Consider the following 21760-nt stretch of genomic DNA (forward strand, 5'->3'; position numbering starts at 1 on the left):
GTCAGCTTTTGGGAAAGGTAGTATAATTCCATTCGGTTTTATTCCCCAGAGTGTCACAAGGTTATTTTTATAAAATTAACTGTTGCGCATTTCTCTTTAATCCGTCTTAGTTTCTCTATTTTTTTATTTAGTTCATATTAAACAAAATTAAATATAATTATAATAAAAATAGTTGGTATGGGCGCATCTCTAAGGGCGGACCGGGCTGGCGCCGCGCTTTTTTACCCCGGCACCAACACTGGCGCTGCGTATCAACTTGTTATTCAGTTCAGTTCAGTTTGACTCGGACCGTCGAACGAGGAGTATGTGCGTATTGTCGTATGTTACTCGACAATTACGCGAACGCACGTGACATGCAATGACAATTTTGTGTTTGTTTACGTAGTTTTGAATGAAAACTGTGTATGAAATACGTGTAAAAGATTGTTCTGTTTTAAGTGTGACTTATTTTATAGTTTGTTACCACTTCAAGTTTTATATTTGGATTTGAGCGTCAACCATATATGAAGATGTCAAATACTTTTACGTCTGGTGATACAGGAGAGCAAGCTGACGTAAAAGGTTTGTGTGGATTGTTTTTTTCTTTTACTTAAAAATAAATTTACGATATAGTTCTGCAACAAAATTATGTAGCGGCATGATTTTTATATCTTTAAAGTGATTTTACCGGGGGTTTCCACTGGCGAAACACTTGAACAAACACAAGTCGTTACCTCCGTTTGTTTTAGGATGATAATATGTTTTTAAACGAGAGTTTTGTAGTAATAAATACCCACGGCTGCTTGGCTTTGTTGCTTGGCAGTCTGCAACGACTTGAAGATGTGAATTCTTTTAGTAAAATATTATTAGGAACTGCAATATAAGTTACCGACATTTAATTTTATGAATAGCAAAGTTTTCTTTTGTTTCAATAGACAGTATCTAAATTAATTATACGATGTTGGCTAAATCTTAAAATTTATATAAAGCAGTTCAACTCGTTCAGGATTTAAGTTGAATGCTATTTTTTGGTCTATAAATTAATACAATAATAATGAACTAAATGTTTCTCCTGCTTGTTATTGGTCTATATTAAGAATTTAGTAGTTAACTATAAAAAGATGGTTTGTATATCAAACGTTTGGTTAAATTACCGTTGCTGAATATTCAAACGTTTGAAAGCCGGAAGCTTCAGTTTCAAACGGCTCCTGACTCGAATTCCGATTTTAGATTCCGTTTTTGGTCGCTGGTCGTAAATGAAATTATGCTTTTATCTTATTACTGAATGCATTCTCGCCGGTTCAACCATGGCGGCGCCTGCGGGTGAATGTCTTTATTTAACGATCTCTTTGAAGTAATAATTGGAGATGCGTATCTTTTTCGGTACTACATTTTATAAGTTAATATTTTATCCATGTATCTTATGGATTACGAGAAATATGTTGTTATAATGAATTATTTCACTCTATTAACCTAACAATAATGTTAATCAAAGATGAAAAATGGTTAAATGCATTTCAGAAGAGAGTTATCCGCAGCTATTTCAGGTTCGCTTTATTACAAGGAATTAAACTAAAAAAAAATAGGTAATAATTACTGAAAAATCAATCAGTACTAATTTGTTAGCGACTCGCAGTCTTAAAAACAAAAGGGGAGTTCGAAAAAGGGCCCATTCACACGTGCACATGTTACAAGGGTGTAAACCCCACCGAGCGCACAAGTGTACATAATTACAACATTAACATATGCTACTGTTACACACAATTATAATCTTTATTGCATATGCAGTAAAGCTTCGTATAATGTAAAACGTTTATTTGTCGTAGGATTTGTTTGTTCACATGTTACGAGGCGGGGGTCGCGTGAATCTTAAATTATTTTCTAGTGCAGTAATGATTACAAAAACAATCGAACACCTTATTAATATATTTGAATCTGTTAACTAATGAGTGGAAATAATAAGAAAATGCAGTTCGTGGTTTGTTTGACTTTTTGATAATGCGAAATAATGATTTGTGCATTTTAGGTTATTTCCTTAAGATATTGAATTGTCATACATGCCACTGTTGTCATTTCTTATCTTTCTTCTCCAATTTTGTAAAAATAACCTTACATATAAATTAATAATGTGTGAAAAGCAATAACGATAACAAATGTAGTGTAACAAATGTGTTATTTTAAATTATCTGACTATTAATTGAAGGCCAAAATTTAAAATAAAATCCGGCATTATTCGGTAATCTTTGTACTCGGCTGAGTTATCGCAATGAACGGTGCAAAATTTGTCACTGATATATCCCACAGATTATCTCATATCTTTCACGCGTGTAGTAATGTCACTTTTGATAGCGGTCGTAAGTGAATAAACGATTGGGTGATTTAAATAAGCTACACTTCGCCGGGGTAGTACTTTATCAAGATCTGTTTATAATGTTCTTTTTTATTACATTCAGATCGAAACAAATTTGTAAAAATGTAGTACATAAATATAATTCGCGCCAAAATTCAAAACATTTTTTTATATCATTATCTTGCGTATTATAGATTAAAAATCTAAAAATTTGTCTATCAAAGCTGTCAAAACTCCCGCCGCTAATTTGTTCTAATTTCCGAACGACTTTATTATCTGCTCACAGGAGTCACCCTTTTACTTTTTTTATCGTCGGGCAAAGATACAGATGTCATACAGCCGTGTTAGCTATCGTTATTACAGCTATTATGTGCACCACATCTGGTACTGAGTTAGGGTGACTCTAAAACTATTAAACATTCTATGGATATTCCCGCTAAAATACCCTAAATTGTAATATTGTTATATCATAAAGCGGTAATAAAATTTCAATTGATAACAGCTGTTTAAAAAGGAATACTCTGTTTTTAAAAATTATTGTAGAAATAGCATCTGTAAAGGATAGAAATTGTAAACAGAAGGTCTGTTGTAACAATAATTTCTGCTCAGCCTATACGGGGCACACATCTGGTGCCCAAGCGCGACCTGACGTCATCAGTTTGACATGTGGCGACAACGGACCAATGTTTTATTACTGGCCTATTGAATTATTTCAGAGGCCAATTGCATTGTTCAAAAATAAAAAATAATAATATGAAAGTACGATAATAATGCATAGTAAAATTAATAGTTATTGTTCTTTTGGTGAAAATTATTCAATGGATTCCTACTACACCCGTTTTTGTGTATCCGATCGCAAAAGTCATTAATTTGCTAAAATATTTTTTAGTCTTTCACATACATATTCTTCAAGCTATCTCAAGCTATATAGATAAATGACATTTATCGACCGATATTATTTATCAGTGTACTAAGACCTGTACTAAAGGTTTTTATTATTTTTTGGTTACCATGATCAATCCCGATTTCACAATTCTGTTTAGTATTCCAAGTGATATTAGCACATGGAAGAGAAGATTGGATAAAAGTGTGAAAGATTTTATAGCATAATAAAACTACCATGAAGGTAGAAAATATTTGGAAGTTGGAAAAAATTTAAGCAATAATCATTGGCCGATTTAAAACCTTTAACTGTTTTGAGACAAAAACCTCTCTATAAAAAATATCGTCATCCCTGTTATTATCTTTGACAAAACAGAGATAACAATATGATTTAAACGGGGATTTTATTTTCAGAAACCACAGTTACTTAAATGTGAATTAGAATTTTGTTATTATTTTCAGTATTTACGTAACTATTGAGGTAATAAAAAATTATTCATCGAACTTCTAACGTTACATTGTTAATAAAAAAAAAATAAGATGGTCACTATGACAATGCATATTATGTATAATGAATGATAAGCAATGTTCTAGTATGTGTGCGAAGACCTAGTTGGTCTACCTTCAGCATTTACTATAATCGCATCTATAGTTTGCTCGTCTATTAAAAATGTTGGTACATTCGTGCTTTCTGATTGGTCAAGAAGTATATAACTAGAGTGACGTAATAGCCTAGATAAACATAGGTAATTTTCTTCAGTTAACTATGCGCTGACAGCCTTGGCTTATTACGTCGTACTGAAAGCCGATCATAGCCAAAGCGATATATTGTTAAGACTTGAAACAAAATATTTATTAGCTGTCACCCGAGACTACGTCCGCGCGGAATTAAAAAAATACTTAATTAGAAGCCTATGTGATCTTCCAGACTTTGCTCTACATTTTTGCCAAATTTTCGAGCCGTACCGGAGATTCTTTCAAACAAACATCCGTCCATCCATCCATCCAAAAATTCGCATTTATATTTATATAGGTAATATTGCCGATAATATCAGATAAATATGTATGACACATTGTGGCAATCAATGGGGGTGGCAACGTTAAGTAGTGCTCAATAAAAATAACTTATAATTCTCTTAAGAAGTTTCCTTTAACAAATTTGTATATTCCTCAACTATATACGATCTAGATAATATGTGGATAAACAGTTGACTCTATTAATATTCTGGCGATCATATCTTAGGCTATTCTGCCATTTAATTTTTTAAATTATATATTGAGGCAAATAAAATAGAGAGATCTTCGGACACCTGTAGAGGTGAACGACAAAAACTATCAGGATCTTGTTTGTTGTAATATGGGGTTTCCCAGTGGCGTAAGTCTCAACGTTGAGACGGATGAGAAAATATTTCGTCAATTGTTAGAAATCGCTAGTAACCCCATATCTCTGATTTTTACAGGATTGTCCTGTTGCCTTTGTAAAAAATCTTTGCAAAATCACTGTTACACTCAGTCGTTTAGTGGTGGTTAAGTTTTTATGTCTAGGTATACTTGAGCATCTGTGAACATGAGAACTGATCTTTATGTACCAAGGAAAAAATCCATCAATTGTTTAAAGGTGTTCCTTAATTAACATAGGTAATATATGTATTTAGTCAAGTGATTATGTCTCAAATAAGCAATGCTAATCTTGATTTACGCATGGCGGCGCATGGGCGCCACTGTGCTTTTGTTTTTGAACGCATTCCCATACTCTGCTACGTGTTAAACATAATAAGAAACTGATTTATTTGAAAACGTATTAATTACAGCTCTATGTTAGATATCTCTACTCTATATAATATACTGAGAATGTTCTTATAGATGTCTCAGCATATTTCTTAAATAGCATTTTTGCTAAAAATGCTAAAAATACATGATTGTGGGAGAATAGGTGTGTTAAGACCGCGCCAAATAGAAGCCTGCATACCCTGGGATAAGTCGTAATTTTTCTTGTTGTTGTGGTGCAGTGATTTGGTGTATTGTTTTCTTTTAACGCTTCTATTTCTCGCCGAACTATGTGGATGTCTATGGGCAGCGGTCATTTCGCTATTTCGGCGAATTTCCTATAGCTCGTTTGCTACCTCTTGATATAAACAAAACTGGCCGAAATGTGGCAAGAGAAATGCGTACACATGTTACCTTATCGACAAAAGCAACGTCCGGTGTGCCAACGCACGTGTCTGCGTACACGTGAAGACGTTGTTTCAAAATATCGTTGCCGTAAAAAGTCGATGTAGACGTCAACAAAACCTTACAAGATCGCAAAAAAATCACGTTGCGAACACATCGACTGGAAATATCCCGGACGTGACGTCACTTTTTTAATTACCACAAACTCTTTTGAAATTATTGCAAAGTTGAAAAGATTTTATATTGAACAACTTTAAGAGGATTTAAAAATACGATTCCAATAAAATGCCGAATAGTTTTTTTTTATATGTAGACGGAAGAACTTCTCGTTTTTATAAACAGATGCCGAGTAAAGATTTCATAACGATAAAATGCGCAAATGATTCTAATAAGTAACCACACTAGCGTATTTACTCTTTTAAGCCATTTAACACATTAGGGTGAGTTATTCAACACCTCTTTGGTATGTATTACAATTGTTATGAGAGATATCACAATATTATAAAGACTAGGTAACAATAAAATATAAATAATTACATTTAACTCAAACTAGCTCTACGTTTTTTTGTCTTCATGTACGATTATTCACGATATTTACACTATATTCTTGCATTATCTGTGCGTTTAAAAACATCAAACGTTTATCTTTAAACAGTGATTAAATTGCGAAGAAATTTGCTAGTCATAGTAACATTTACGTTTAGTAGCTCTTTATTTTTATAACAATTATCACAGATATCATTAAAGATTTGATAAATAAAATGTTATAACTTGTCTGAGTAGTTATGCGCTAACAATCAATGTTGCCAGTTAACAATTTGTAATGTAACAGATGTCAAAATCGGTCGTAATAAGGTCCATAAAACAATTGTACTCATGACATGCGGCTGACAGATGGATCAAGTTCTCAGACGGAGAGTAATACACAATGGTACACGAAGGTCGGACTACACAGATGTCAGTTAACGACTCGAATATTTCAAAGACATTTAACATATGAAAATTGAAATTGATACTGAGTGAATCATGTCCATGTGTTAAAGTTAAAACATTTTTAATCGGCCCTTTCACTTTTAAAATAATTATTAATATCAAAATAAATGTCATAATTTGTTGATTTCTGCACTGACGAGAATACTTAACTTTACATTTTTATTAATTCTTTCGTATAAAGTTATCATCAGGTGATATTTATTTAATTAATAAAGGCATACAAAAGAATAAATTTTTATTTGTTCACAAATTATTGGTTCTCTAAAGGCATATTATATTATAACGGTTTTTAATTCTTTCTGTTGTTATTTTAAATGATAAGTACCAACAATAAATACTTTGTGAAGGGTAAGATTCTTATTAGAATATATTAGAATATATTTTGCATACTTGCATTAATATTAAAGGGGTAACGGAGTGTAGGCCGAAATTCGTCGAAAAGGACAAAGGGAGGAAGCTATCGGGTGGCCGGGAGACAAAACATGGTACTTCCCACTGCGGATACAGAAAAACTTAGTTATTACAAAAAAATACTATACTGATTCGAAGTCTTACCAGTGCATTAAAATCTTAGCCTTAAGTTTTTAAAAGATTTCTTGCGTTTGTAAGGTTTGATATTTTTTTAATTACGTCATACTGTAATTAAACGAATAAACATTACTTTTTAAACCATGTTGACTATCGTGTATTGTGATTAAATTTAAGGATTTAATTTTTAACGTCATTATAACGTTAATTTTGAAAGTCAATCAATTTTTCTTCGATAAGGCGGGAAAAATCCACTTGACAAACTATATGATAAACGTTATCATGTCTGTTATATATTAAATTGAATTTAATTCAACAATTAAACAATCTTATTTACGAATTTAATTTGTTTAATTGTAAGGTTATAAAAAAATCCGAATTAGGTGCGAATGATAGAGAAACATTATATCATTAGGAACTTAGTTTGTGTCACTTCATGTTACATTATGTTTGCATACTTTTTGATAATCTTAGACGTTGTTAGGAGTAATACAACATCGGCTGCTTACCTAAGGGGCATTTAAAACGTTTTATTATAATATTCAATATGAAACCAAAAAAGGTAAAATTTTGCAATTTAAAATATAAATCGACTAATTAATTTTATTTATGGTGAATAAATTAAAAGCCTTCATCTGTAAAATGAAAGCAGCACGGCGTAAGAATACGAACAAGCTAGTTTTTGAATTTCGTAAACCTAACCTACTCAAATTTCGAATTTATTAGTTAGAGTTGCCAGCTATAAAAATATAGATTAAGCAATTTCATGTTTTTTGTTATCAAAATTTTAATATTCAGCGTAAAAATAAATGTTTTTCGGCAGACCTTATGTTAATTTTAGGTTACATTTTATATTATTTATTTATTTTCATTAGTGTTTAAACAATGATATGTTTCCATTCGATGTGCACCGTCATACATCGCCTGCCGAGCCGCGGAGGCGTGAATGACACGAGGCGGCCTTGTTAGGTCGTCCGATTTTATTTATTTAGTTTTCGCTTCGTTGCCCTACAAACGCTTTAATAAAAATAATCATAATATCCGATCAGATTTTTTTTTATATTATATATTAGAGACGGCACAGATATTAAAATTTAATTCTTAGATTATTTTACTTTACTTAGGTTCTTTTTCTTTTCGGCTTGGTATTGGTGCTTTCTTTATTATTGTTCTCGTCTTGTTATATAAATATGGATCAATTTCCGAGTTGGTATGGTCGTTGCGACACCACCGCGGAAGCTCAAGCATTTGAATGTCTGTTGCATTGCTCGTGACTTCGATTACGAAATTTCTAGCATTATAAATATTCAATAGTAACACGACAGAACTAAGTTGGTAGAACTTAAATATTTAAATTTCTATTATCTCATTTATTTCTGTCTGTTAATGTCTGTTTGACATATACCTTTGGAATATTAATAGCTGTAAAATGCTCATATAAAATTGATTATTTTAAAGGGCAAAATAGTTCTACTCTTCGAGCCATATGATGTGCAATGACAAAAGACAATCGCGGGGATTGTTAAACGACCGTGTCATTTTAGAAATTCGATCGCTTGTTTTGTTTATAAGAGATGTTTACTCGAACGATCCACGTCACCGCATTCCGTCGCCGAGTCGTATAACCCAACATTTGCATTAATTCGCAAACTGGTACTAAAAGAATTTCAAATAAAATTCTATCGCTAACAAGCTGATCAATTTAAAATGGCGCTTAGCGCCAACTAGTTCGGTGTTTTTTTTTATATAATTCTTAACCAACATCCGGGAAACGAGGCTTCAATAAAATACCAAACAGATCGAATTGTATTTTTATTGATATAATTTATCATTTATGATATTATATGTTTATTGAGTTATCTAAATGTCAATGTTGGACAAAATTGTTCATTTTGCATATGCAAAACATATGTTTTTAGTCCTAGAATTGATTGAAAAAATTAAAAGAAAAGATATAACGTAGTTACGAGAAGGCATTTAAATTTTAGAGAGGACTAAAACTGTCTTTGATCAAGTCAATATTTTCTAGTTAATATATATTTTTGTGCATTAAAGGCGATTAGAATATCTTACTTATGTTAGTAATATTATAAATGCGAAAGTTTAGATGGATGGATGGATGTTTGTTTGAAGGTATCTCCGGAACGGCTCAACGCATCTTGACTAAATTTGGCACAGATGTAGAACATAGTCTGGAAGAACTTGAACACTTGGGCTACTTATTAGTTTTTTTTTTTAAATCCACGCGGACGGGGTCGCGGTCGACATCTAGTTTAATATAAGCCTATTCTTTTCAGCTAAAAAAAGAAAGTTGAACATCTGACATTTGCAAAGTGAAAACGGCGTAGAGTAAAATTTTTTTTTTTTTTTAACATCGTCCCTATCGTTTTAACTGGTAACTGGCTGGTAACAATTACACGCGCCGCACCAGATGCGAGTTAGCATCGAGATTCGCCATCTGGCTGCACGATTCCTACTTGTCCGCATGCGAAATCAACTTTTTATATGTGATTTATTTTATCGACAACGGGGCGCCACTGCAAGGTCACTTCAGACGGCCGTTGGCGCTTGCCGCTTGCCCCTTGACGTCCAAATAGGTTGTAGTAGCTTCCCGCGCTTTATGGAATGTCATTAATTTTGTTGCAGATTTATTGTTTTATATTATACTAGCTAACCCCAGAATGCATTTCAATGCCAAAATAAAAATAACAAATGAAAACTAAATAAACATATTGCAATTCTAGATTTTTAGGATATAAATCTATTTAATTGTTTAGAAATATAAAGGGTGAAAGCAAAAATTTTCATAGATTTTTTTTTATTATCCTCAAATATTATTATAATTTGGACATCCTATTACAGAGCTTTAATGTGGAACTGTAATTGTTGCCATTAAAAAATACTATTAGCTTCTACCCAGATGTGGCCATAAACGATTAACGCTATAAAATGTTTACTGACTTATTTTTTATGTTTTTAATGATTGTACGAAAATGCAATTTAACTTAAAAAAATGCCGGTGAATCTATATGTAAGACCGTTTTACAAATTTCAATCTTAGTAATATACAATCTTGTTTTGTTTTAATTCGCTCCAACAAGTAAATGTAAAAAGTTTCGACAACTATTTAATAATTATCATCTGGTTATCAAGTCAAACATACGTATGTACATACATATACGTGGTATACGTAAATCATTGACATGGCCCTAATTTAAATTTTCAAGACATTTTGTATCCTCTCTAATTAACCTACTTAAAGTATAATTCTTATTTCAAATTTGAAAAAGAACGGCCTTTTTGCTATCTTTAATTCAGACACGATCACAAAACAGAAGTGTCTATAGGTGTACCTTAATTTGGTTAGCTTTACACAGATGTTCAAGTCATACTGACGACGAAAAAAAAAATATTTTAATTCCAACAGTTGTTTTTCCAAATTTCAATATAAAGGCAATCTGTCAGGCATTAAAAAGTAGTAAATTAATAGCCTTCTTTGCCAAGCTTTACGTTTGCGATATTAACATGTGTTTGCCCCGGGGAAGAAAAAACATAAAGTACAGTCACAAACAAAAAATAAAAAAAACATGTTGTATTATTTTATTGTTAATAATGAAATTAAACTTTAAAATATATTTTCTTTTATAGACATTGAAATTGTATATAAAATTAAATACTAGATAATGTGCAAATAAGTGAAATAAACATTTTGATTGCGACTGTACCGCGATTGTTCGCTCCTGTATAATTTTCAGTATAAAAAGAAATCTATATTCGAGTCTAGGTTTTATTCAAAATTCGTCGGCTGTGATGTGTAACAAATTGCCGCTGACAAAATGTCACCCAAATGCAATATGTCACATTCAGCCAGGTGGTTTTATCCATTAAACATAGTATCAGAGATGAGTTCAAAAAATTGACAGTCTTTGATAATTTGAATTGTTTTTTTTTTCTTTTGCGACACAAAATCACGTAAACAATATAATCTAAAGTTTATAACATGCTAGCTGTCGCCCGCGACTCTGTCTGCGTGGAATAAAAAAAAAATAATAAGTAGCCTATGTATTCTTGCAGATTATGTTCTACATCTGTGTCAAATTTCATTAAGATCCGTTGAGCCGTTCTGGAGATGTCTTCAAACAAGCAACCATCCATCCATCCATCTAAACATTCGCATTTATAATATTAGTAAGATGAAAACCTTATGGACTGTTTTGGACTGTTTTGTCGACTTACCACACCACAGTCGATTTGATTCATGAAACGGTTTACAATGTTTTCAATTTGACATTTGATATTATCAAATACTATGTAATTGAGAACAAAAATTGTCTATAGTTGCGATTAATTGTAGCTAAAGCACGTGGCTGCCAGGTGCGCGCCAGACATGGATGTTGAGTCTATGGTAACTGGAACAATACATTATTTTGACTCTGCGGACATCGCTGCAACGTTTCAATGTTTGAACAGTTGCTAACAATGGTACCCGGCTATCGTACTGATCTGACGTTTACAAGAATATTACGTTCTTTCCGTTATAGTATGAATTATCACACAGGTTGAAAAAGATAATAGGAATTGCCGTTAAGATTAAAATATTAAAAACTGTCACTTGTGTCTTGGTCGTCAAATAAAAAAAACATCTTTATCTCTGTTCCAAATTTCAACCACATCCGTTGATCCGTTCAATAGTTACGTGGTAATATAACAAAACTTCCATCTAAGCTTCCACATAAATTCGTTCATCGAAATGGCGTTCATTAGAATAACCCATCTATTGGTATATTTATTGTGCATTAAGTAGTGCTGGAATGTGTATTATATAAATATACTAGAAGTAATACATGTTCTAATTAGCTGAGTACATAACTAATAAGTAAAGACTAATTGAAGGCTACAGAGGAATGCCGAGAACTGCAACCTCCGCCCTCGCATGCTATCAACCAATGGCGTCTGAAATCTTTGAACGGTGGGGTTCCACTGTCGTAATACGTGTATTAATATGTCATCCCTCATATTCTCTTTGGTAAAACAAAGACGACAATATAAAAGTTCTGGCAGTGGACTTAATACTAAACACGTGTAAAATGAACAACTGTTTTATTTATATATACCTATATATAATGGGATATGGCTAGGGTTGCCACCACTTCGGTTTTGACCTGAATTCATAATTTGCAATATACATTCATACATTCATTTGTCATCTATAAAAAAAAAAAACCTTCATAATTTCTGTTGTAAAAGTCAATATCTAATATAATAGTGTGAAGATTCAGCAATGCGGCAATACGTACTTTAATAAGAAATTGTAATTTAGTATGTTATAAGAATATGTTGGAGCGGCGACCGCGCGGCGCCTGTGTGTCGCGGCGTTGGCGCGCATACGTGACTAATGCGAACCCGGACGCCCGGACATCGGGTCCGGATCGCGCGACCGGACCGCACCGGACGCCGGGAATCAAGAGATTGCTTAAAGTTTGGACAATGACCGTAATATTATTAAAACTGTGTTTTACACATAACAAGTTGATATTGAATTAAAATATCACATAATTTTTAAACATTCTTTTCACGAAATGTGATGTTATCTTTATTGATATCGTATTTAATTTAATCACATATTTAAAATAAATTTCGTACTGAAAAAATGTTGAAAAAAAATTATGGTCGAATAAGACAATATTCACTTGTAACTTAAAAAAAATAGCCGACTTCAAAACAAAAAAAAAATATCTCAAACAAAATGCGCTTAAAAGTAACTTAAAAAAAAAACAATTTCAAACAAAATGCACTCAAAAGTAACGTAAAAAAACAATTTCAAACAAAATTCACTCAAAAGTAACATAAAAAAACAATTTCAAACAAAATGCATTCAAAAGTACCATAAAAAACAATCTCAAACAAAATACACTAAAAAGAAACAAAATAATGTCATGAAAACTTCTTTCTTTCTTTCTTCTCTCTTTCAAAAACCCTCTAAACTCTAAAGAAAGTTCTCTTCTTTCTTGTAACATGTCTATATTGTATAATTATTTTTATTTCGCAGTCGGTGTCGGCCGAAGTAAATAGGTGACATTTTATATTTGAGATGTATTAGACATACTTACGTTTATGTCCCTACTTAGGCCGAAACCGACTCCAAAATAAAAATAATTATACAATATAGACATGTTACAAGAAAGAAGAGAACTTTCTTTAGAGTTTAGAGGGTTTTTGAAAGAGAGAAGAAAGAAAGAAAGAAGTTTTCATGACATTATTTTGTTTCTTTTTAGTGTATTTTGTTTGAGATTGTTTTTTATGGTACTTTTGAATGCATTTTGTTTGAAATTGTTTTTTTATGTTACTTTTGAGTGAATTTTGTTTGAAATTGTTTTTTTACGTTACTTTTGAGTGCATTTTGTTTGAAATTGTTTTTTTTTTAAGTTACTTTTAAGCGCATTTTGTTTGAGATATTTTTTTTTTGTTTTGAAGTCGGCTATTTTTTTTTCTTAAAATGTTTGTTTTATTTCTCAATTTTTAGTGAATTTGAAGTTTAATTACAAATTTCCTTAATACGTATAAGGACATAAATAAGACAAATAAAGAAAAGGACTTTCCTATTTAATATGTGTGTACTTCAATTCAAAAACTAATTTAGAATACACCAGATAACCACTTATCCTTTAAACAATGAAATAATTATCAAAATCGGTATACAAATTGAAAATTAACGAACTAATACATCGTAGCGTGCCTTTAATTTTGTCCAGCCGCGCGCTGCAGTAGCATTTTTCGAATGCGCGTAGTTTTTAATAATTTAATATCTTCCAAACTATTGATCAGAATTACATAGTTTAAAGGCTAATGTAATCTGCATTTAATACTCTAGCCATCAAACATATTTATTTGGATAAGGATTCATATCGAATATAATATAATAGCGCCGTAAGCTTACGACGCTGTTTTTCGTGTGCAATTTAATCGAAGTTTGTTCATAATAACATGGTTTTTGTGAGACATCCATAGATGATAGATATATGCCACCTGAGACTTTTATTTAGCAAATTTAAGGATCTATAATTACTCGATACATCATTTTAATGTAGGTCATATAGTTTGACCTACGTAAGCCCAGAAAGCAAATTTGTGCTATTCATTGTAACGCGATGTAGCATTTTTCGTTTCCGCGTAATTTTATTCTTACGATATCTCCTAAACTATTAGACAGAATGATATAGTTTCAATTGCAAATATAATCTACATTAAATTCTCTTGATAATGAACATATTTATTTACATAAGGGTTAATACTGAACTTGAATAATAGCGTCGGAAATAGGGTATGAATTTAATTAATGTTTCTAAAGAAAAAAATGGTTATTGTGAGAAAACTATAAAAGATAGATATATGCTATCGCTGACTTTTATTTAGCACATTTAAAGAGCTACAATTCGCCATACATCATTTTTATGTAGGTCCTATAGTTTAGCCTACGTAAGCGCTGAAAGCAAAAATGTCCCTAATTTCCGCAACAAATTTTGAAGCTATATTCTAAATCTACTAGTCTTCTAGTTATTTAAAAAAAAAAACAAAAAAATGGGACCCACCTGCAAGCACTTCCTTTCGATTAAAATAATTTTTATCAAAATCGGACCACCAGGGGCCGAGTTTCGCGGTAACACACATAAAAAAAAAAAAAAATACAGTCGAATTGATAACCTCCTTCTTTTTGAAGTCGGCTAAAAACACAACTCTGCATAAACTACAAACAATGAACTTTAGAAATAACTTTCTACCGCTTAACGTGAAACCAAAATGATTTCGAAGTTTCAAAACATAATGACACCTAATGGTTTTAAGGTTTGAGAAATGGTTATATCCCAGTAAACTTACCTATACTATATAAGTTAAACAGAAGTTTTAAGTTATTTGCGTTTGTCAAAGTTATGTAGGTTAGTTGCTTAGATTCTTTTTCCGTTCAAAAACTGAAATACTATTAACACAGAAAAAAGGGGTGACATAAGAGATTCGCTCTTAGCTGTCTATAAAAATTCACTCAAGGCAAAAAATATTAAGCATATAAAAACAGGATATTGCGAACTAAACTTTATTGCTCAAACGTGTAAACCACTGGTGATATCTCAGTTTTCAAGTTGAACACGATGAGATGTTTCACATGTATTGACATGTAAGTCAATTGCCAAAATTGTAATAAGCTCCCTTTGTTACTATATATTATTAAAAAATAAATAAAAGCATTGAAATAAAAAACATATAATGAAATCTAATCATTGGAGATTTATTTAACTGTATTTATTGTTGAATATATTTATGGACAAACACTACTTGATATTCAAACATCGTTCAAATGTACCATAATTAAAACGTCAGAATAGAGCGGTAGAGCCATATAGTTCAAGATCGGTCGAGCCGGCGCCATCGGTAATATTTGCTCGGTGAAAGTCGGTAACAACATCACGACTTCTCATACATTAAGCTTAAGAGACCGTGCGAATACAACCGCGGACGCGACATATTAGTCTGATTTTTTTTATAACGAAATAACTGACCGCTCATCAATTTCTCATTTCGGTAGCGTCGCGTGGAACAAAATTTCCGTAATTGCAACACTGGTAAATCGTGTGCATCCGGGGAATGATACATCATTTTTGACATTTTGTTTTTTTAATAATCAGAGATAAAAAAGGCAAAAGTCTTTCGATGTTTTAGTCATTTTTGTTAAATTAAAATCATTGAGACTCTAATTATGTTAATTAAATCGAATATGTAAACTGTCACGACGTGAGGGAAATAGAAAAAAAATTTAAATAAGGTGAGTTTTAAACAAGAACGCGTTGAGTTTCTGTGAAATTTGGCGCCAGATTGGTATCTATGGGTCCGGGCACGACGGGGCCGGACCCCGTCTTATCTTACCGAGATCGACAACCATTCAACGGTCGAGGGTCCATAGTGCCGGCACCTTTGACTCCTCTTTGTTTTAACACTTCAACGTGAAACATCGTAATGAGCGCCAGCCCTTATTTTTTCTTACTTTTAACACTCTACATTGGATTCAAAATTCACAGGTACATGTTTTGGTTCAAGATTGTTTTTCATAGGTACAGAAGCCATCTATGTAATTTTCTTAAACTGATACCACCAGAGCTTTTAGGAAGCAATGTTTTTTTTTTTAATTCATGGATAACGGCTTTTAACCGTTTCATCTTTAAAATCTAACAATTCACCTTCTCTTTCTCTAGCATCGTTGAATGTTTATGGGCGGCGGAGATCTTTGAACTTCAGATGAGCTAGTTTATGGTTTATCCTTAAAAAAGTAAAACGTTAGTGTAATTAAAGTTTAGTAATACGTAGGCGGTGCTGTCGGTTCCTCACCATCCTTTTTAAGAAAAAAACACCCGTAAGTGTGAGAAGTGACCTCTCGAACGCCTCCGCTAACTCGTTCATAACCACTTAATTTGTAATGTAAAATATACCTTATTGAATACTAATAGAGTTGAAAATTGTTTAGAAATATAGCAGCTTGTGTATAATCTGTGGAACGCCTTCGAGGCGCCGCGGCCGCTCGATTATGAGCCATAAAACAATTCCGGTAGCACAACTATTACCAACGTACGATTATCAATATTAATTTCTTGAATGCATTTGATTTTTTTTGTTGTAAATGAGACGAAAAATATATGTATTTCTCTATTTATACAAATAGAGAAAATTGTCACTTGATTTTAAATGCTACAGTTGGAATACAATTAACTTTAATTTAAATCTTATTAAACGACATCCATCTGATTCTGAGAATCATTTAATTTCTTAAGTTCAAATGACATTATTAACTTATTTATAAAGTTCGATACACTGTTATATTTAAAAATTTATATCCACAATTTTTCCATTCAACTAAAAATAGGCGAAAAACCTAAATAAACGACCAATTAAGATTGGAATGCGGACAGTAATTTTTTAAAGAGGTAAAATTAAATAAATAACAATCACGGACACGACGACCATATGGGCATAAACCAGTTTTGTTTATGGTACGTATGGATGGATGCAGGTGTTACGCTCACTTGTGAGGGCTTATTGCTGGTAAATCTTTTTAAATCATGAATCACATTTAATTAACTTGCTGTTGTATTGTTTTTATTTATAATACGTTATTACTAGTTTATGCAGACATATTGTTAATTAGTGACAGTTATTACACATTTAAAAATGCTTTTACAAGCTTATGTATTTTTTTATACAAAATCTAATTTACAGTTTTTTTTTCTTAAATGATAAAACTTTTACAACAACTTTTAGTTAAAATAAGTACTATAGATTATACAAAAAAAATATTTAGAACTTACTTATTAAAAATTTGTAATTTTATAATTTTAAGTTCAATCATCATTTGTATTGGAAAGAAAATTCTTACCTATATACAAATAATTATTAAAAAAAAGAAAGATTCAAAAGGTCTATACAATACGTCAATTCGTAAATATTATTACTTCGGTCATATCGTTGAACTGGAAATGTGCGCGGGCGCCGGCGCTAAGCGGCCGTGCGATTCCCATGGCGTTAGAAAAAAAACTCGATCCGCTCACATCCTTGTACGATGTTAATTATACGATTTAAATAAAACAACGTCGATGAAAACAACTTGAATTTTGCAAATTTTTTTATTTTTATTAATGGTGACTATTGTTGGCCAGTTTCTCGGATTACACTAAATTGTCACGGTCTAATTTTTTTTTTATAAAGTACGATATTATGAAAGTAATTAAGTAATTTAATTTTGTTCTTTGTTAGTTGATTTTATTATTTAAGATCATCAATTATCTTTTTTTTATGTTGCCAGTTTTGTAAATCTGTGGAATGTTAGATTCAGTTAATAAGCAGCACTCGCCATTTGTTTGTAATATTTCTGAATTTTCAACTTAATCATTTTTTTTAGAAATAAATTAGGATACCCTGCTATATTAAACCATTAAGTATTAACATGTTTTTTATCGCAAAAGACAAAATAGTGCCTGAAAAAGACATAACACAATTGGAAATTATATAAAAAAATCATTTTAATTCAGAATAACTTAAGGAATATGACCTATTGCCCGCTGGTTTCCTTGCTATACGAATAGAGTACGCGTCTCGTGTGCCGGGCTATTACGAGCCGGCGAAGTTTGTATTTGTGTCCGTCTTTTTGTCGTATAGCTTCCGTTACCCTCGTACGAGTAGATAGTAAACATAGCTTCTATTCTCGATCATTTGGGGCCTATACCTACATTTTTTATACATGTTGTATCAACAATTTCAGAATTAAAAGCGAACTCCACAAAGTATAACTCTCAACTAACTCTAAAGTGTAACTCTTTAGTCTTAGTATATTCACGTATTAAACAATGTCTTATGTTAACCTGTTTGTTTCAGAAAGAATATTAGAACGAGACGCTGGCTTCGTGTCGGGCGGCGACGATGACGACACGTGCTCGGGCCCCGCGCACTCCGACGACTCCGGCGTGCGACTCGCTGACACCGAATCGAGACTCAAAAGAGAACGCTCCCCAGCGCTCCTCCAGCCACCGAAGAAACGAATACGATTAAGCTCGCGAGACGACCTCGCTAGCCCAGAAAGCGATTCAAACCCATTCAGACCCTGGTCTTTCGCCGAAGAACCGCAAAGAGAACCATTATCCTTAGTGAAAAAGACCAGCGAAACTAGCTTACTAAGACAAAGAAGAAGGCCGCTAGAACCCCCTCCATCGCCTGTACCACCACCCGAAAGACCAGGACCACCTCGAGTACCCTCACATCCTGGTGTAGTGGAGTACAATGATAAAGTAAAACCTAGAGAGCAAAGAAACTATAAGAACATGACGAGAGAAAGGAGGATAGAGGCCAATGCAAGGGAGAGGACGCGAGTGCACACTATAAGCGCTGCCTTCGACACACTCAGAAGAGCGGTTCCCGCTTACAGTCACAATCAAAAACTCTCCAAATTATCCGTCCTTCGGATAGCTTGCGCGTACATTGCCGCGTTGTCAGCGGCGATAGAACCGGATGCTGATCTGTCAGCAGCAGTGGAAACTGTAACACAGACGATACACACAGAGGGTAAGCTTCGGAAAAAGAAAGACGATCCTTGAATGGAACAAGGAGCGATAGTTTGATACAATGCCGTCCTTGAAGCCTTCACTTGAAAGGGATAAGCAGGTTTTGTAAGCGAATCCGGAGTCCAAAGGATATAAGAGAAAAGGCTAAGAGAAGTCAGGACTTCAAAATTTGTCATAATTACATTTTCTAATGACTTTTACGATATAAACACGCCTTAAATGATAATAGAAATGAATTATGAACTCTTGACTTAAGATTGATAAAATTAGTTACGTCCTTTCGACTGGTAGTACAAAAACGACAATAATATTGGATGTTAAAAGTTTACTATTTATTGGTATTGTATAGTCGTTTTGGAAATTTTTAAGGATGTATTTATGGGACGCATGCAGAGCTGGGCATTAACTCGTTAATCCGTTAATCGTTAATTAACGAAGTTAACATTTTGCTTAACGGATTAACTTTTAAGTTAACTTCAAAAAGTGTTAACGCTTTTGTTAACTTCCGTTAAATTCAACTTCCGTTAAAAAAAGTCCGTTAATCGTTAAATTAGAAACTTGGAGACGTGCTGTCATTTTGTTTAAATTACGTGCCACGCCACGCTCGTAAGTTCATCTATGTTGGGCGATTGTCGGCGACTCGAATGGTGAAGGAACGATTTGATAATTGATATATGTAAAGTTCGCGTGCAAGTGTGATGCATCAGAGCGTCCGGGAAAGACGTGACCAACAGGACAAAATCAAAAGAAGGTTCGAAATAGTATATTTCATTACGAGTATATAAAACAAGAGTATGTAATAGCCCACATTCCGAACGCTCTTCGTCCCTGCAATACCCTCCAATCCCTTTTTGAGCAACTGTATTAAAACAATTTTTTACTCGTGCTTTTTCTTTAGCTTTTCCAAACTCGTGCGTTCTCTTTCCCAACTGTCAAAATAATGTCTATTAAAAAGAAAAAAACCACCACGAAGTTTTTACAAAAAAAATCATTGAAGTTTTTATGATTCATGCAAATATTTCTAAAAAGAAGTTCCTAATTTGTTACAATATCAGATTTAATGATTTGATTCAATGAATTAGGTTGGTTTCATTTTATTTCATCTCATTAAATTTAATTTTCATTTCATGTCAATAAAAATAATCTACTGAAGACTTGGCCGTTTGGGCATAGTTCGCTTTGCCTACCCAGAATGGGTGAAGCAAAACAAATAAAATCTCTGTTTGTATTCTTTTACAGTTGGCGCCATTTTTCAAACATTTTAGTTAGTTGACTTTATTGTGTTTTTATTATTCTATTAAATTGCTTAATTTTTTCGAAACTGTATTAAAATAGTTGTTTAGTACACGTGCGGAACTGTCATTACAACTTGTTCCAACTGTCAACCCTCACCTTCGCCTGCGCCTCGGCGCGGGTAGACATTTGTCGGAACTGCTTTCCGCACTCGTAATGAAATATACTATAACGCATTCATACTTGTCTCCAATACTAATTTGTTATAGAATGTATAGTCAAATTACTATTTTAAACAAGTGTCGCCACAATAAGTGTGAAATTAGAATGTATAATTTTGGTATGGTTAACTGTTAACGATTAACTTTAACTTGCGTTAAATTTTCGAGAATTTAACGCTTTAACGATTAACGAAGTTAATTTTTTAATTAACGAATTAACGATTAACGAAGTTAACTTTTCGATTAACTGTGCCCACCTGTGGACGCATGCATATGCGGATGTAAGCTTTATGTACTGAATCTCTGAAATATGCTAATAGTGTAACTTTGCCTGTCGGTTTAAACATAATGTTCCTTTGCAATGTATTCGGATCTCAGACTATTTTCTTGTGAATTTGTGTTAATTTATTTAATCTGTGAACTAAATGTATAGTGAATTTTTTACTAAAATACAGTTTAATGAAACCTAATGTGTTCCATCGTTGTAATTTCAAATCAGACCTTCAACAGATTTCAAATTTAGAAACCGTTAATTAGCTAAGTTCATCACTATAGCTGTTATAATATTTCATTTTTCTTTTTTATTTAGTCTGTGGTTCGAGTGACATGAAAACGTTGTTAACCATTCCCCTAGCCCAGTATTAAACTAAGACGACAAACATACTTGTAAAGTGTCTCATTTATAAGAAAAAAATATGTGTTTGGCTTTAATATTTTATATTTATTGAAAAAAAAAACGAGTCAATAATTTTAAGTCAGAATTGTATATTTTATTTAGTTAATAATATTTGTAAATATTGTACATTAAATATAGTTATAATTATTTATAAGAAAATCCTATTAAAAATCGAGGCAGCTTAATTTAGGACAATACAAACAAGCTACATTTTTTAAATTAAGATTTCTCTTTTCATCAATTGTTCAACGGACCATCGACAAAAGTATGATTTTTGTAAAAAAAAACGAAAACGATTTCATTTTTCTATACGTCCTGCTCAAGTCGTAATATAGAAAATAAAAAAAAGCATCACTGAAGGTTATCGTTTGCCATGTGATAGAAAAATAAGCCGCCTTAAATAATACAAGATTAAAATAACTAGAAAAAATATTAAAACAATAATGTTATTATATTTCTGCGTCTATCCAGTCGTAAGTCCATAATGCCTCGAACATGGATTGTGATATAAAATACTGTAAATAAATTATTCTTAAGAAATATTACGCCGTCACCATTGTTGTTGCGTTATTAAAGTATAGTATAAAAGACATAGTTTGCGACTATTGTTATATTGAAAACGTTTTATTTT

At 32.4% G+C, this 21760-nt stretch overlaps 1 protein-coding gene across 1 annotated transcript; it reads left to right on the top strand.

Annotated features, from left to right (window-relative positions):
* The first annotated feature begins 292 nt into the window (after positions 1-292).
* On the top strand, positions 293-19379 carry LOC106720970 (protein atonal homolog 8). The gene is made up of 2 exons (XM_014515778.2): positions 293-561; positions 18317-19379. Exons 1-2 carry the CDS (start codon positions 504-506, stop codon positions 19030-19032), a joined length of 774 nt encoding a protein of 257 aa, XP_014371264.1. The 5' UTR covers positions 293-503; the 3' UTR covers positions 19033-19379.
* The last annotated feature ends 2381 nt before the right edge of the window (positions 19380-21760 follow it).

This window comes from Papilio machaon, chromosome 15, assembly GCF_912999745.1.
Source record: "Papilio machaon chromosome 15, ilPapMach1.1, whole genome shotgun sequence".
NCBI classification, from domain to species: Eukaryota; Metazoa; Arthropoda; class Insecta; order Lepidoptera; family Papilionidae; genus Papilio; species Papilio machaon.

Bases quoted from the DNA above. Each gene is read 5' to 3' on its own strand.
- LOC106720970 (XM_014515778.2), top strand. From the start codon at position 504: ATGAAGATGTCAAATACTTTTACGTCTGGTGATACAGGAGAGCAAGCT. The intron at 562-18,316 runs GTTTGTGTGGAT...TGTTTGTTTCAG, and splicing joins AGAGCAAGCTGACGTAAAAG to AAAGAATATTAGAACGAGAC.